General features: G+C 34.7%; 1 protein-coding gene across 4 annotated transcripts in view; it reads left to right on the top strand.

Moving 5' to 3' along the window:
• LOC123680671 (calcitonin gene-related peptide type 1 receptor-like) overlaps window positions 1-18,167 on the top strand; it is a 169,327-nt gene that overhangs the window by 63,758 nt on the left and 87,402 nt on the right. For all 4 annotated transcript variants that reach the window (XM_045618680.1, XM_045618679.1, XM_045618677.1 and 1 more), the window contains exon 3: window positions 14,462-14,572. In XM_045618680.1, the coding sequence (XP_045474636.1) occupies window positions 14,462-14,572 (111 nt within the window). The remainder of the gene's footprint in view (window positions 1-14,461; window positions 14,573-18,167) is intronic.

The following is an 18,167-nucleotide window of genomic DNA, read 5'->3' on the forward strand; positions in this document are numbered from 1 at the left end:
TCAATTCACTTTCACAAACTAGAATGATGTTGGAATATCGTGCATATCTTGAATTTGAAGAATATCATCACAGGGTGTTTCAAATATTGTGCCAAAAATTGTGAACAAAATTTGTTCATAACTTTCGATTTTCAAATCTGAACCCTATTTTTTTGTGATTTCGTTGAATTCTACGGTAAAAAATAAGGGTAGTGTTCAAACATGATTGTGCTCTCAAATTCAATAATTCAAGAGTTATTCGAGATTTTATGAATTTATGTTATACGTAGGGTCAATTTCATTCAATCTGTTTCTAGAGTGCGTTTCAAATATTCAATTATTTCAAAGTGACAGGTGTACTCATTATTGAATCTAGTAGATTATAATTTGACGATATGAATCCCCGTTATTCAAATAATGAAATTCTGGATCTATTCCATATCTACGGTGAATGCAACAGAATTGTTTCGAGAACTTGTCGAGCATTCAATCAGAAATATCCACATTTACCACCAATTGACGAGAAGATAATTCGGAAGGATGTTTCAAACTTTCTGTTACTCCCTTTTCATCACTACGCTGATTTTTTCCTGAATTCATAAAATGTATTCTACCGCTTTTTCATATGAATAGAATTGGCACACAGGAGTCCTGCATGATTTTATTTCATTTGGTAGGTAGAGGTTTTTTTCTTCTAGGTAGGTACTCCATCCAGTATAATGGACATTCATGAAGTATGCAACATCCTTTCATGAAGATGAGGAAATTTCTGATTTAAAATTTGATGAGTTCTACCAATAATTCTATTGCATTCATCGTGAATATGGAATTAGATATTTATAATACAAGTGCAGAACTTATTGATATTCTTCCAAGAGTTCAAAATGACCGAGTGGTAGAATGAGCCTTCTGTACGAGTTTTAAACATTATGTTCCCGAATTCACTCTCTTTTTATTGAAATTGACGGAAATTTCCATAAATATCTATTAGTGATTTTTGCATTGAAAAATGTTGGTTGGCAGAACAGTTTTCTGTATCACAAATTTGACAAATAATAGATAAATCCGTTCCAGTCTATTTTGTTCCACAAAATGTGCCGGAAAGAACTGATTTGCCATTTAATTAGAGAAAAGTATATCCAGAATTTTGTCATTTGAATATCGGAAATTCAATTCGTGAAATCAAATTAGTGAAGCTTTGATAATGAAAATACCTGTCACATGTAAAGTAATTAGATATTTGAATTTCTATGGTCATAGAGTATTATTGCTAGTCTGTCTGGAAACAGATCGAATAAAATTGACCCTACGTATAACATAAATTCATAAAATCTCGAATAACTCTTGAATTATTGAATTTGAGAGCATAATCATGTTTGGACACTACCCTTATTTTTTACCGTAGAATCCAGCGAAATCACAAAAAAATAGGGTTCTAATTTGAAAATCGAAAGTTATGATCAAAGTTTGTTCACAATTTTTGGCACAATATTTGAAACACCCTGTGATGATATTTCTCAAATTCAAGATATGCACGATGTTCCAACATCATTTTAGTTTGAGAAAGTGAATTGAAATAGGCATAGGATATTCACAGTAAAAATAATTCAGGTAATTGTGACTAAGGAAATTCTCTCTTTTTTACGGTTTTTCCTTGATATTTTGAAAAGTATGAGAACTAACACAATAATTTTAGCAAAGAGTAATTGAGAATGGAAATCTCGATAATATCTGAGACATATAAAATGAAAAAAAAGTTTGTTTTGAAAAAAAATTTTTTAATTCTTATATAACCGGAAGCGCCTGAACTTCGAAAATATTTTAGCTGAACAATGTCATATTCCGAAATTTTAGATTTAGGCGTACAACTTTGGTCCTGCCGTTTTGCAATAGCTGGCTGTAACGGTAAGTGGTAGTCGAAATGAATATATCGTAGATATCATACAATAAGTTTAGTTATTTGTGAACATAACGCCATCGACATGTTAGTCGATTTGTGTCTGCATCATAAAGTTATTCACGATTAACCATGTCAGCTTACGAGCCAAATTCTCGTCATTTGAGGGAGGTTTTAATTTTCTACTGAAATATGAATAAATCTGCGGCTGAGGCTCATCGAATGCTCTCAAATACCTATGGTGAGGCCGCTATTAGTGAAAGAACGTGCCGAGAGTGGTTTCAACGCTTCAAGAATGGTGATTTTGATGTCGAAGACCAGCATCGCGGTGGAAGAGAGAAGATTTTTGAAGATGCAGAATTGGAGGCAATACTTGATCAAGACTCATTTCAAACGCAACAATAGTTGACAGGATCATTAGGACTACAAGCCATTTCAAAACGCCTGAAAGTCATAGGAATGATTCAGAAACAAGAAAAGTGGGTGTCGTACGAGTTGAAGCCGGGAGGTGTTTGAACGGAGTTTGTTTGTTTGTGAACAGCTGCTTTCGAGGCAAAGACGGAAGGAATTTCTGCATCGGATTGGGACTGGAGACGAAAAACGGGTTCATTACGATAATCCCAAGCACATAAAATCATGTGGATATCCCGGCCATGCTTCCACGTCGACGGCTAAACCGAATATTCTCGGTTCTAAGGTCATGCTCAGTATTTGGTGGGACCAGCTCGGCGTAGTGTATTATGAGTTGTTAAAACCGACTGAAACGATCACAGGCGATCGTTATCGAACGCAATCAATTGAGAGACAAACCGCCGCAATACGACGAGAGAGTAGATGAATTGGTTTTACTGCATGACAATGCTCGACTCCATGTTGCGAAAGTCAAGATATACTTGAAAAAGTTGAAATGGGAATTCCTACCTCACCCGACGTATTCTCCAGACGTTGCTCCCTCGGACTACCACTTGTTTCGATCAATAGCACACAGCCTGGCTGACCAGCTGACCTATCTTATGAAGAATTAAAAACTTGGATCGATTCGTGGATCGCTTCAAAAGATGACCAGTTTTTTCAATTCGTACGCTGCCCGAAAGATGTGAGAAAGTATAGTGATCAGCGATGGGCAATATTTCGAATCATAAATGTATAACCAGTGTTTTACAATAAAGCCTCAAATTTCGGTAAAAAAATTTGTGCGCTTATGTATTTGATATATTATAATATATTTATTTACTTATCACGATTTTAGCCATTCAGGTAGAAATTTAAAAAAAAATAGTAAATCTATTGTTTCATAAGAAAAAAAAGAAGACAATTGGCAAGTATAACACAAAATCTAATTTGGTCTGTGAACCCTTGAAAACATTGTAATCACAGCTTCGTCGTCAACATCAATGTCCCTGTATATGTTCAGGAGGACTAAACTGAATCCGATGCCAATATCGAAAAAACCGGAATAACACCATATGAACTACCATTTATTCATCACGGAAATAAACTTGCCGAATTTTCTGCTCGAATAGCTGTGCGAAAATTATGAGTTTCCATACAGTTTTATAATACGTCATAATCTCAAACAATCTATTAATATGAATTTCCAGCAAGTAAAAAACCGATCCCATCAAGAAGATCTGGCATACAGGCAACGTTGCAGATTATTAGACCTAATATTAGGTCTATGCATCTGACACACGTTACGTATTAAACATGATGGCCGCCGCCATATATAAACAATCGATAAAACCATCGATTTTGACGAAAAAAAGGCATTTTTATTTCAGGGAAAGCTTGAATTGTGATTAATTAATCATTTCTAACGAGAATCAGTTAATAAAATACAAGAAAACTAGCTATTAATGTGGATAACCTCACCTTCATTAAGCCAATTTCACAATTAAAAAAAAAAAAACTAGCTGGATTGAGGAATTTATGACAGCGGATTTGTGATCTAAGACCCAAAATAAGTAAGCAAAAATAAGTCTGCAAAATTTCATCACTTTTGAATCATTATTAAAATTAATTCTATATAGTAAACATTGTTTTTCTTTTCAGAAGATGGATTATTTTCGTTTGGATGGATAATTATACAGGATATTTATTTGTCGAATATCAATTAGAAGTATCTAGAGATGTTGGACCAATTCAAGTCTGAAAATTGAGATTAAAGCTTCAAATTATTAACTAATTTGTAAAGAAATACACAATATTTGATCAACAATTATATAGGGTGCATATATTTAAAGTAGTAATTAGACATTTTGAAATTTGAAATTCTCATTTCTCTAGAAATGGCAATTTCTTTCTTTTTTAAAAAGTTTGGGAAAAATGCATTATCAAAATGTGAGAGTTATTATCAGTCAATAGAAATACTACCTGAAAAAGAAACTGCATTCAATGTTTATTTTCAGTTTTGACAAATATTGAATTTACATAATCATTCGATAAGATCTATGAAAAGACCTACAGTGAAATTTTGTTTTAGGAATATTCAGTATAGCTATAATAAACTGAAAAGGGGCAGAATGAATAGATCTACCTTTCAAAAACCCATGGCTAATGTTGCCTTACAAACAATCGTAATAATATCATATATTCTTTGAGAAATCAGGTTATAAGAAGTCCCTCATTTCCGAGGTTCATCAATACTTTTTTCAGTTGAGCAACAGATTATACTTCTATTTCATAATTTATTAAGAAATACAATATTCGATCAACAATTATATAGGGTGTATATATTTAGAATACAAGGAAGGACACCTTTTGAAATCTAAAAATTTGGTTAATAGTAGGTTATTTTCCATAATTTATAATATTGAAAGACCAATTGGACATTCCTGAAGAACTAAGGCGTTTTTAGAATCTGAAAATTGTATTGATGAATTTTGCATACTCGTCTGTTGCATATTTCTTGAAGGTATATGGACAAAAATGATTTTTGTGGGTTCTGGTGAATGATCAAAGGGATACACAGGTAACAATTTCATTAATACCAGTCGCGATGTAGTTATCATAGATAAGGGATGATATAGAAATTTCACTAGATAATTCTGATTCAGTGGAGGACAGCTGAATTCAAGCTTAATCGTGATGGTTCGTTACGTTATAGAGCAAGCTTGTAGCTCTGGGTTTTACTCAGAAGTAAATTGAACAGGGGAATATATATAGTAAATGAAATTTTGACAGATATTAGTTGAAAAAGATCAACAATTGAGCATTGTATTTACATAAAATCAAAAAATAACTTGCTAACTGTTGTTGCATTGTACTTGGATGACTTTTTTGTTTTAACAAATGTTAATTCTGAATGAATATATCTGATAGAAAATTTAAGTGATAATTTTGGTTCTACTAATTTTATCATAAAGAATTTAGGGAAAGCTAAAAATGTTTAGGGATGAATATCACTAGGAATTATGAAAAAGGTAGTATAGTAATTGTTTATATTCTTCAAATATGTATTGCAATAATTCAACATGTCTAATTGTAAACATATGAAAACTCCTTTGAAAACTTAATTGAAATTTGATTCAACAAAAGAGAGTTGTAATAATAGGTATATACATTTTTATAAAAGTTTAATCATTCATTCATGACATGGCAGGTATTAATAAATAGTTACCTTTTAAAGTATTTTATACCTACATTGAATTGCTGGAAAATTGATACCAATTTCGAAAGTAACTGCCATGTCAAAATTCTTCATATACTGAATGATCCTTCAAATTTTATTTCTGTTGTAACATTTTGACTAGTAATTCAAGTGAAAAATTCGAACTGATTTTATATATGTATATAGTATAGCTATAAATGAACAACCTGAAAAGAGACAGAATGAATAGACTTGCCTTTCGAATACCCATGGCTTATGTTACCTCATAAGCAAATTTAATATCTAGGTAGAACCTTTTTGAGAAATCGGGTTATAAGTTTGAGAGTCTCTTAATTTCCAAGGTTTCAGTTGAACGACAAATAATATTATGATAATATAACAAGGTATATATGGTTGAAATTATTCGTATGAAAGATTTCACAACGATTTGATTTCTTCATTATAAATTCAACAGCACTGCACTCAAATTCTTCAAAAACTGATAGGTCACTTATATTTTTGCACTCTTCAGTCGTAAAAGTGTATATTTTAGATATTCAAAAAAAAAAAGGAAATTTTTGAATGTCATCTGACTAACTTGGCTCTTTTTCCAGTAATAAAGCCAATTGTGAATTATCTATAAGGAGTTTTTCTATCTGTTTAATACATGATCAGATGAAGCTTCTGTTCTCTTTTGTAGTTCCATCTTCTGTCGCAATAGATTCAAATTCTCACGAAAGAGAATGTAGTTTTATAGTTTGTGGAAAATAAACGAAAAATTCCTGAAATAAAGTAACATTAATCCAATGGAATCAATAATTATACAAACCCTTCAAACGAACCTGAACTGAAAATGCATTCGATGATATCAATGTTCATTTCCAAATTTTCGATTCGCCGAAGACTTTGCATTTTATCTGTCGGCATTTATTTAAATATTGAATAACAATTTTGGAAACTGCAAACTTTTTCAAGAACTTTCATATATCGAAATGTTATTAACATGACACTGACAGCCAAATTGTCCACAGATACCACAGAAATATGGGACTTGAAATGTCAAAATGATCCGAAACACCCCGTATACTCGAAAACCGCGGGGAGAATCGAAGGTTTGGGATTTTTCCCGGGATCTCCAGACGATTTTGAGGGGGGTCTTATTCTTGTCATTTTTGCTCTAGATGGTCCCGTTTGGGCTGTGATTTTACGTTTAAAGTTTGACGTATATGTGCAAGCGGTTTTATATATACTTAGATAACATATGGTTCCACTATTTCTTGAAGGTTACGCAGCGCTGTCATGTTACCTCGAATAAAGACTAAAGGTGTCCTACTTGCATGTGCAATAGCACCCCATACCATAACGCCTACTATCCGGTGTATATGACACTCAACATCAAACTGAGGTTCACGTCTTTCTCCTCGACGTCGTCTAACCCTTCTTCGGCCATCATGTGCACCCAAGGAGAATCTAGATTCATCAGAAAATACGACCTGATGCCATTCCACTTTCCAATGTTGACGTTTTCTTCCCCACTGTAATCGTTGCCGGTGATGCTCAACTTCAGAGATAACACAAGATGTGGTCGATAATGTTGCAGTCTGAAAGACCTCATCTGGCGGTAAAACATTCAGACACTTAAGGATGGTCTTGTTCTCCTAACCACTCATCAGCCAAAGATCGAGTTGTCGCAAATCGGTCTCTAATGGCCATAAGTCTCAGACGTCGATCTTGAACTTCATTTGTGCCCATTCAACGTCCATACTCTTCTTCGATTTTGGGCATTATCAAACAACGCTTGACAACATCTCATAACAGTAGTTAGATTTTTGTTCTTACGGTTCGCGATTTTTCGAAATGACAACCCCGCCTCCCGTACACCAATAATTCGACCTCTTTCAAATTCACTAAGCTGGCAATAAATTCCGCGAACACTTGCTCTAGGCATTTCAACAACTGATCATCAAATCATGGATCTCCTCGAACAGCTGGTTCGTTGTGAAATTCGGAAAACGACTACAATATCCAATATACTACAAAAATTGTTTACATGAAAAAACCTTTTGTTCTCCATAGTCAATCATTTACTCCTTGCGATACTATCTATGTTTCACCGAAAAAATCAAAATATAAACAGCTCCTTCTGGGTGTTGCAGTTTCTTTGTCAGTAAGTATAATAAACGGAGCTAGATAATTGCATTCCACAAGCTCAGTAGGAATCTTCTAAGTGAAAGAGAAATTAATCTACTAACTGTACATTCTTCATCAGGTTCAACAAGATATGGTATTAGATTTTCAGTGTTAGCTCATCTAATTTCCTAAAAGTGGCATTCAGAAGTTATAAATATAATTAGTATTCGTCGAGTGAAATATGGTCGCTCCAAAAGAATTTTCAAATCAACACCTGGACAAAATAGATTATCGCTAACAATAGCCTTCAATGCAAAGAGCACCCGAACAATATACAGGGTGGCCATTTGAAAACGAAACAGACGAGATTACAGACGAAATAAGGTTTTTCGATAGAAATGCTCGGACAGGTCGATTTCTGTTTCGAGGGGGACAACTTAAGATGTAGGTTATGGACGCAAAGCGCTTCAACCCTTGCTACTACAACCCTCACCCCCAAATTTTGAATAGGGAAGATGGGGTGAGTGATACCTCATTTGAAAGGTATTTTTATACTGATTTCAGCACAGTAATTGTTTTTTTCATTTTATGCATTAGTTCTCGAAATATTCTTAACTAAGTATTTGAAAATGAAGTGGTGTTTTCATGGCACTTGTAGTGTTTTGTGAAAAATCGACATTTTGAGCTTCAAAACAACCATGACTGTGGCTTCCTTCCTAACTAACTAACGCATGAATATTTCGAGAACTAATGCATAAAATGAAAAAACAATTACTGTGCTGAAATCAGTATAAAAATACCTTTAAATTGAGGTATCACTCACCCCATCTTCCCTATTCAAAAATTGGGGGTGTGGGTTGTAGCAGCAAGGGTTGAAGCGCTATGCGTCCGTAACCTACATCTTAAGTTGTCCCCCTCGAAACAGAAATCGACCTGTCCGAGCATTTCTATCGAAAAACTTTATTTCGTCTGTAATCTCGTCTGTTTCGTTTTCAAATGGCCACCCTGTATGTGATTGAGATTTCAAAACTCTCCTAAAGAGAATATTCCACTCATCAACCAGAGTCACTACCTTTGTCCAAATTTAGAGGTAAAAACCAACTCAATAAAATGTGAAATTCTCTGAATATTCAGCCCACCTTGAAGAGAATCAATATCTATAGAGGTATTTCCGACTCATCAATACAAAAAGGTGCTACGAAAATTCTGCAATAAAGCAATTCTCATACTCCATTCATAATTCATTATTTCATCACACCAATTCCATTTAGGTCATATAGAATTTTATGCTTGAGGAACTTCACACTCCATATCAATAAATTTGACAAACATTTTGTATGGACGTCCAATTGGATTACATTCCTGGAATATATATAAATGTAACATTATTCATTCGATATCAAAATGATATTTGCAGATGAATGTTAACCCTGTTGACACATTCTCTGTGCGATTATGCGCCACATCGCATTTTCATTATAATATGAACCAATTGCAATTCTGGTCAACAGCGAATTCGAATTATTTCACATCATTGACGCTGTTACTCATTTTGAAGGTTTGGTAATATATACTAACTGACAAAGAAACAGCAACACCCAGAAGGAGCAGTTAAAATTTTGAATTATTTTTTTTTTTTTGGTGAAACATAGCAAGGAGTAAATGATTGCAATTTGGAGAAAAACGAAGAGTTCACAATTTATTTTACTAAATTTGCTAATAAGGTGTTGGTCCACCGCGATTATCTATACACTCCCCAACACGTCTCGGCTTTGATGCAATAATATGGTCTATGTCTTCTTGAGGAATACTATCCCAAGCTACCTGTACTTCATTAATGTCTTAGAGCCGCCAAAGTCCGTGGGGGCTGGGGTAAATTTCCAAGCCTTCTACCAATGATGTCCCAAACATGTTCTATGGGCGAAAGATCGGGGGATCGGGGCGGCCATGGCAAAAAAATCACATATCTAGGTCGCTTCGAAAAAGTTTAAACTAACTCTGGCAACATGAGGTCTGGCATTATCTTGATGAAGTATTGGATTCTCGAGCCGGTTAATGTTTGGGAGAACATATGGCTCCACTATGTAACGCAGGAAACGCAGCGCTGTCATGTCACGTCGAATAAAGACTAAAGGTGACCTACTTGCATGGGCAATAGGACCCCATACCATAACGCCTACTATCCGGTGTACATGACACTCAACATCAAACTGAGTTTCACGTCTTTCTCCCAGATGTCGTCTTACCTTTCTTCGGCCATCATGTGCACCCAAGGAAAATCGAGATTCATCAGAAAAGAAGACCTGATGCCATTCCATATTCCAATGTTTACGTTCTCTGCACCACTGTAATCGTTACCGGCGATGCTCAACCGTCAGAGGTATCACAAGACAGGGTCGATAATGCTGCAGTTCAAAAGACCTAATCCGGCGGTAAACTTTTCTGTCAGTTACAGGATGGCCTTGTTCTCCTAACCACTCATCAGACAAAAATCGAGTTGTCGCAAATCGGTCTCTAATGGCCGTAAAATATAATTTAAATTCAAACAGCTCCTTCTGTGTGTTGCAGTTTCTTTGTCAGTTAGTATATTTCATCTTGCGGAAGTTATGAATTTCTCTGCACATGAATGAATAATTTCATGAAAAACAGTTCCAGTGGCTTTACTAATCATTAATCTTAAATGATATAAGAATATTTTGTTAGGATTCAAATGTTCTCAGACTTCGCTAAGCTTCAGAAGCTTTGAAGTTGTTCACTTTAAGAAACCAGTCATTTCAGGAAATGTGATAATAAACGGAAAATTCCGAAAAAAGCCACTTACTTGGAGTTAGGAGCTTTTGGTTATTTATTTATACAGCTATTGCGCCTTTGGATCCAATGAACTCTACACTCTATATACGGGGTTTTGAAAGATCCACCGAAATAACTAACGGTATGGACCTTTATCAAAAAAAGGTTCAAATGAAACTTTCTTAATCATCAGGGGGACATCATGTAACTAACCTCAGCGTTCGATTTCAAGGACAAGTTTTAATAGGTTATATGTATTTTTTTGCTGAATATGCCAAATTTCAGTTGAATATCTTGTAGAATATAGATGCTATGAGAAAAAACTCGTGAAACTTTTCTTGTAATCGATTACAAGAAAAGTTTCACGAGTTTCAGCTAAGCTTGTAGTTTTGTCATATCTGCTATCGATAGCAGATATGACAAAACTACAAGAAACCAAAAAGCTTAGTACTATAACAAAGCTTCTTTTCACCATTTTCAAACTACCATTGGCACATAAAAAAAAATTCTGGAAGAAAAAGGGGGAGATTGTTCCTGAAGAAATAGCACCCTGCAATTTTGCAATAAAATTGGTATATCACGTGATGTAAACTCTAAACTGTAATTTTGACGCCAAATTTCAGTTGAATATTTTGTGGAGTGCAGATGCCATGAGAAGAAAACTTTTACACTATTTTTTATGTTTATAGGATAACTTTTAATTATCCGATTTTCTATACTTTATCTTGTATACACGCAGGTCAAATATGTTCGACATTCTGCTAGAATTTATTTTTTATGGTTCTGATAAACACTAAATTTTGTATGGAGCTTGGAATTGTAGTTTTATGAAGATAACACTCGATAAGTTGAGGGCCTAAAAAGTTAAAACACATTTTTGCGAATTTATTCGAGAACAGTCACCTTCAAGACTGAAACGCCATCGGAGGATGCGCCTCTAACACTTTAATACCTTTTCTGTAGAAATATTCATCTTTGCCTTCATTAAAGTCAAATATTTTCCCTGCAACATTTTTTTGAGGTCTTCGAAATGCTAATAATCACTGGGGATTAGATCTGGAGAATAAGCTGGCTAGTCAAGTAGTTGGAAGCGAAATTCGTTCACTTTTTCCTATAGGTTCATTCATGACAAACAGCATAGGCTTCACTCAGCATCCAAACTTAACTCTATGCTCCGAAATTCTGACAAGCATCATTTGCATCTTGTGGCCTCTGATTTTTTGAGTGTAATATTCGCAAAATCTCAATTGGTTTTGATCAGCTTGAAATTATTATTTGATATCCACACCCAAATCTCAACTCTGTGAGTTCCGTGGCCATGGAAATATTCGTTAATTTTCTTCGAGATTACTTCCGAAAAGTGTAGAAAATTTAAGTGTTGAGAGAAAGGTTTGGATTCTGAATGCCACGTTGAAATCCAGTGTTGATGTACAATAATTATTTTAAGCTCTGTACAAAATTTCATGTTCATGTCACAAGAACCACACAAGCAAATTATAAAAAAAAAATATTTCAAACTTTGTGAAAAACTCATCAGGAGCTGGCAACAAGTTGGTGCCCGAATTTTTCGTTGCTATTTTCAGTACAAGCAGTGGAATTTCACTCAATTTACATAAAATTACACCACTTCATTTCCTAGAACAACCGCGTAAAAATTATAAATTCCAACCGAACATTTATCATCGGAATATACAGTCTCTGGGGCAATTAGCATCTCAAATTGGACGGTAATATAATATAATCAATCAGGTGATACCGTCCCAAGGGACTAATTTGTGATTATAGCCCATATATTTCCGAGGATGTATTGAATAATGTACACTCCCCCATGAAAAACCTGGATCAACAATTGCCATTCGAAATTCCAAAATTGAATTTTGTCGTCGTTTTGTGGGAAACTATTTCATTAGAATAATTACCGGATATTCATTTAATGTAGGTATGCAGTTGATCCGGTTCAATATACACTCTGCCATAATTTTCTGAATACTTGAGGATAATTGAATTATAGATATTTACATCCATTTACGAGTTAACAGGCCAATTGAAAAGTCCACGGTCTACTATAGTAAAACAACTTTTTTTTTGGCAAAATTCGATTTTATTATTCAATATAATTGCCTTCGAAGGCGATACAACGATTATAGCGATCTTCCAACTGTTCGATAACATTTTTGTAGTACGATTTGTCTTTCGCTTCAAAATAGGACTCAGTTTTGGCGATTACTTCTTCAATGGCGCTAAAATTCTTTCCAGAGAGCATTCTTGTGAGGTCTGATAACAGGAAAAAGTCGCTGGCGACCAGATCTCGCGAATACGGTGGATGCAGAAGCAATTTGAAGCCCAATTCATGCAATTCTGCCATTGTTTTAGAATATATTTCTGTATGATCTCAAATCATGTATGAATATTTCAATTTGTATTTCTTAGTTGTAACTTTTATCATCCAAGATTTTTTCTTCGATATGAAAGTTTGAAGCCTCATTACGTTTGGTTCTTGCTATCTAAATTTGAGGATGTAGATATTTCCATATTAGGGGTTAGGTATATATTTTCAAACGACGTCAGTTGAAGGCACCTAATTGTCATTCATCGAATTACTTTCAATAATTGCTACGTCTGCTTGCTTTTTTTTATGTATACTATACGCAGTATGATAGCAAATGCTAATATGGAGAATATAAGGGATTGGGGTTTTCCTCCTCACTATGAGGCTATCAATTTCCAGAATGAGTGATTTTTTTCCAAGTACAGTGTGACTCACCGCGATGGCCTATTAGACGTTTATAGAAAACTAATGATAATTTTGTGCTGAAAATTTTCATCCATGAGTTTGAGACAATGATCTTTCGCCTTGAAATATACTCAGGCCTCTACCACTTCTGGTTATAACGGAAACAGAGTACTACTTTTCAAATTCTCTCATTTCGAACAGCACACCCAGTATATCATTGCATCATTAGATAGCTAATTTGATGACAATGTCAGCAATATACCATAACTTGGGTATAAACCAAACGGTTCATGAGATTCTTACGAAAGAAATGGTTGCGATAGGAACTCAAAAATTTCTGCAGAAAAGGTTTGTTTCATCATTGTCTCAAACGACTCAAACATAATCAACGTTAATGATCAACAGTGGTAGTAGGATACTGTAACAAAGCCTTCGAAGTATAACAACGATTCCCTTACAGAAGCTCTAAGACCAGAGGAGCTGAAAAAAACCGAAATAAAAAACATTAAACATCAAGCCATTTCATTATCAAACAAACAAATAAAAATAATGTGCCTTATCAGTCTGAACAATTCAGCATTCAGAATAACCTGCTATGATGGTTTTGTGGACTACCAGTATCTTGTATAGATTAAATGAACTCAAATAATAATTGTGTACATCAGCTTTTCGGAAACAAAGAGACTGAAATGAAAAAGAATTGGTATGTTTGTTATCTACAGGCGAATTGCAATTTTGTTTTTGTTCATTAGATTCACACAAATTTATGAGCGTAATATACCCTTGTTGAAGCGGTTTGTGCTTGAATTCCAAGATGAACGGATATCGGAATAGTTTAGATAGGAAATGCAAGTGACAGCTGATCGAAGAGGTCCAAGACTCAACGATCGATCAAAACTTTGTTCCATACACGATAATAGCAAACTTCATTATTATCGTAGGGAAAGACAGTTTGAGAACTAGACAAAATCATATAGATAGCATATTTTGAATCAAATTAACGTTTTTGAATTGTCTTTTCTAAATTTCTTCATTTCGTCATATCAGGTTTCTGTGGTGGCAGCTGTCCGGCCGTAAACACGATTACTCTCAAATGGATAACCCTTGACACTGCGAAAAGGTACTTCAATTTTTTCCTGTTTTGCCTTTTCACATTGTTAATTATTCTTTACGAGCTCTGAAATGATATATCTTAAGTAGAGGGTTGCCATTAGAATTTCTATTTTTGGGGTGGCTAAAGTACATGGTGTTAGGAGGGGTGAGTGCCTACATGTGCTATTATTGTTCCCCTTCTATACTCTTGAAAAATTTCAACATTTTCATATGAATAATTTTTTTTCAGTTCCCTTTTGCAGAAGCCGATTCGATTCCTGGTCGTGTTGGCCAGATACACCTGCAGGACATACAGCCAATCACAGTTGTCCAGGATTCGTAGTTGGATTCGACAAAAATAGTGAGTATCCACAAAATCCTCAAAAAAGCATTATGTTTTATGCGAGGAATCGTACTAATCGTAAATCTCATATACAAAGCTAGATCTAGTAAAACAAGTCTCATTATATTAATAATACCGAGAATAATACTCATGACATGCATCTCAGAAAAAGATATTTTTTGCCGAAACAGACGAATATGAGCTTAGAGCTTCAGCTTAGCTGAAATCACATTATACGTTTAAAAAAAACACATATTCAGATAAAAACAATATGTATTCAAAGCTGTACACGTATCCTTTGTATCTTAAAGTTTCTATATAACTTCCCGTCTAGTTTTTCTCGATATTGATTCTACGTTGATCTCCATAGCGGAGCATGGTGATTTTGACGTAGCACGGTTTGGGTTTATGTCCCATTACGCCATATCTCGGACAAGCAAAAAAACCACTACAATATATAATATAGGGCTGGAAATTTTTCGCCTTTTTGTATTCGAATATTCATCCATAAATTTATTCGATTATTCGAATTATTCATTCAAACAAATATTCATGCTTGATTATTCATGAGTAGTCATGAATATTCAACTATTCGTTGATTATTCAGTGATTATTCAATGATTATTCAGTGATTATTCAGTCAATATTCAGTGATTAAACTCATGTTTTAATGAACCAATAAAATCCGAGCGTTTTGATGAATGAATATACCTTTTGCGACGTGGTATAATCGTTTTGGTGTTTTGCCTCTCGCCATATACGCTTTATTAGTGTTACGTCACACACCGCCATTTTTGGTTCTCCTGTCAGTGTTCGAAATCCAAACAAATAAATTGTCATTCAAATTAGTACGGTCTCGTTGAAGGAATTGGCTTATTTTCATAAATAAGAGTATTTGAGGAACGATTTCAGTATTAATTGATAGACAGAAGGAACGAGGTTAATACCAGTAAGTTTGAATCCTATATCATTCCCCAGATTTTGTAAAAAGCCGTGTTTATTAGTTGAACCTCAAGTTCGAACTCACGGCGTTAATCTCGTTCCTTCTGTCTATAAATTAATAGTAAAATCGTTCCTCAAATAATCTTATTTATCAAAATAAGCCAATTTCTTCAACGACAACGTATTAATTTGAATGACAATTTGTTTGTTTGGATTCCGAACACTGACAGGAGTTTATTTATAATTTCAATTCAATTGTATCTATCAATTTCAATATCATGTAATTTCCAGTAATTTTAATATTAATAAAATGATTTGTCCGTAGTGAATCACAAAACCTTGTTTTAATCATTTCTGAATAGTGAGTCAAGTGATCATTCAAACTTTCATTCGTAATTTCGTAAATATCCAACTACTCACTGAATAGAAAACTATTCACTGAATAATCAGTGAATACTCAACTATTCACTGATTATTCATGAATAGAAAAGTAGTCATTGATTATTCAACTATTCAGTGAATATTCATGATTATTCGAATAATGCAAAATGCAATTATTCGAATAATTATTCAATGATTATTCGAATATTCAAATCATTCATTCATGATTCCCAGCCTTAATGTAATATTAATATATCATATCAAAATTTCTACATATTTGAGGGTCGGCAAATTAGCCCACTTGCTGGTCTCCAAAATTACTCGCGCCGTCCCTGGTAATATTTGACACCTGAAAATTATAATAATTCTTCTACTGTTTCCAAGAATTCCTTTCCACTCTACTCTCTTTTAGGTCGTGCCATTTTCAAAGTTTGAAACTCAAACTTTACAATCAGTAGTCTTCATTCCGCTCTTTTTCTTCAATACTCAACTAGCCCTTCTCCCCCTTAACTTTAATACTGAGTACACATTGTTTCATGAATCTATTACGTTCGAATCATTTCCACTCAACCTATAAAACTTGAACGTACAGAAGATTGATTAGTTTATAATGAAGTTTAACGGAATACAGCGAGGGCAAGATGGCGTGAAGTTGATGTTGGCTAAAAAGCGATGACTTTCTCTCGTCAAATAGATTTGATGAAAGTGGAAGTTTACGAAGTATCGGGTGAATAATTCAGAAGAATTTATGGGAATCCCTCGGTGTCCCCTCCGAAGAAGGTACTGAATAAATAAAAGATACTGACTGCTAAAGCTAGGATCGAGAAAATATTCCAATGCTCGGATAATGATGGAGAACATTGGATTTCCATTTGCAGGCTTCATATATATGGAAGCTAGAGGTGTTACACGTAGAAGGAATAATTTTTCCACCTTCATATTCTTACGTCATGCATGATAACGAAAACATAAGCAAAAAATTGGATGAATATGTTAACGAGGTTGCAATGGAATAGTTTTCATTTTTTTGTTAAGGATCAATTCTAAAAATTTAAGTAAAATGAAACAAAAGTGTGGAAGAATCATTGAAATATCTCTAGAAATGAAAAAGTTATGGGACTTTGAAGTTGCGCTTGGAAGAATAATTTCATAGTCTAGTGTGTGACGTCACGCCACTTACACGAGGCGACTGGTATTCGCAGAGTGCTTACGAATTCATTGGTGTACAATCACTTGTGCTGTTCGTGTCGTGTTTTGTTCGTTACACGATGGCTGAAATAAAAAAAAATCCTACAAATATTGTATTGTGCCTATGTGCGCAAACACTCTACTATGGGTACCAGGGCACTGTGGGGTTGAAGGAAATGAGAGAGCGGACGAGCTTGCAAAAAGTGCATCAAGGTTAAGACCTGCTGGACCTGAGCCTTTCTGTGGGATAGGAAAAGACCAATACAAAGCTGCGGTCCAGCTATGGGAGTTGAACAGTAGGACAATCCACTGGACTAACACTCCTAGACTTGCTCAGGCAAAGAAATTCGTGAAGATTTCACCTACTTATAATACACCAGAAAACTCCTGAAGCTGTCACGAGCGGAGCTTCGGGTGATGGTGGGACTGCTGATGGGGCACTGTCGGTACAAACATCATTTGTACCGTATGGGTAAGTCAGCAGACGAGATTTGCAGGCTCTGTGGATCGGAAGTGGAAACGGCTGAACACTTGATATGCAAGTGTCCAGAGCTGGCTGGCCTAAGAACCATTCACATGGGCAAGCCGGTCCTGGATACCAGAGAGGTAATGGCCAAGGCCCCTAGGGAGGTTGTCAATTTTATTAACGTCGTTGACGACGTGTTTTCACCCGTAAAGAGGAGTTTATACCACGTGGCCTTCCCTTGATCTGTCAAAGTTTAACTACTCCTCCCTGCTCAGCGTTTTGAAGATTTCACCATTTTTTCAGGATGAGTGAAGCAAATTTGAACGTTCCTCTGATTTACCGTCCTTTACTACCACATGCAAGAATTCAAAATAAATTTTTGCGTCTTAATTTTTAATTTCAGAAAAACCGTCTTTTTCAGCCTTTGGCAAGACTTTTTGTATAATATCTTTACGTGATAATTCATAAAAAGATAAATGCTTATTCAGAAAGGTATATCGTGCATATATTCATTTTTCAATAAAAAATTCATCTGATTCTTTTTTTTTCCTTCCCAGAGAATTGAATAAATAAGGACTTTCCGCAATAACGTACTATGTAAAATGAATAATATTGAAAACCTCATATAAATCGATG

Source organism: Harmonia axyridis, chromosome 5 (genome assembly GCF_914767665.1).
Source record: "Harmonia axyridis chromosome 5, icHarAxyr1.1, whole genome shotgun sequence".
In the NCBI taxonomy this organism is placed as follows: Eukaryota; Metazoa; Arthropoda; class Insecta; order Coleoptera; family Coccinellidae; genus Harmonia; species Harmonia axyridis.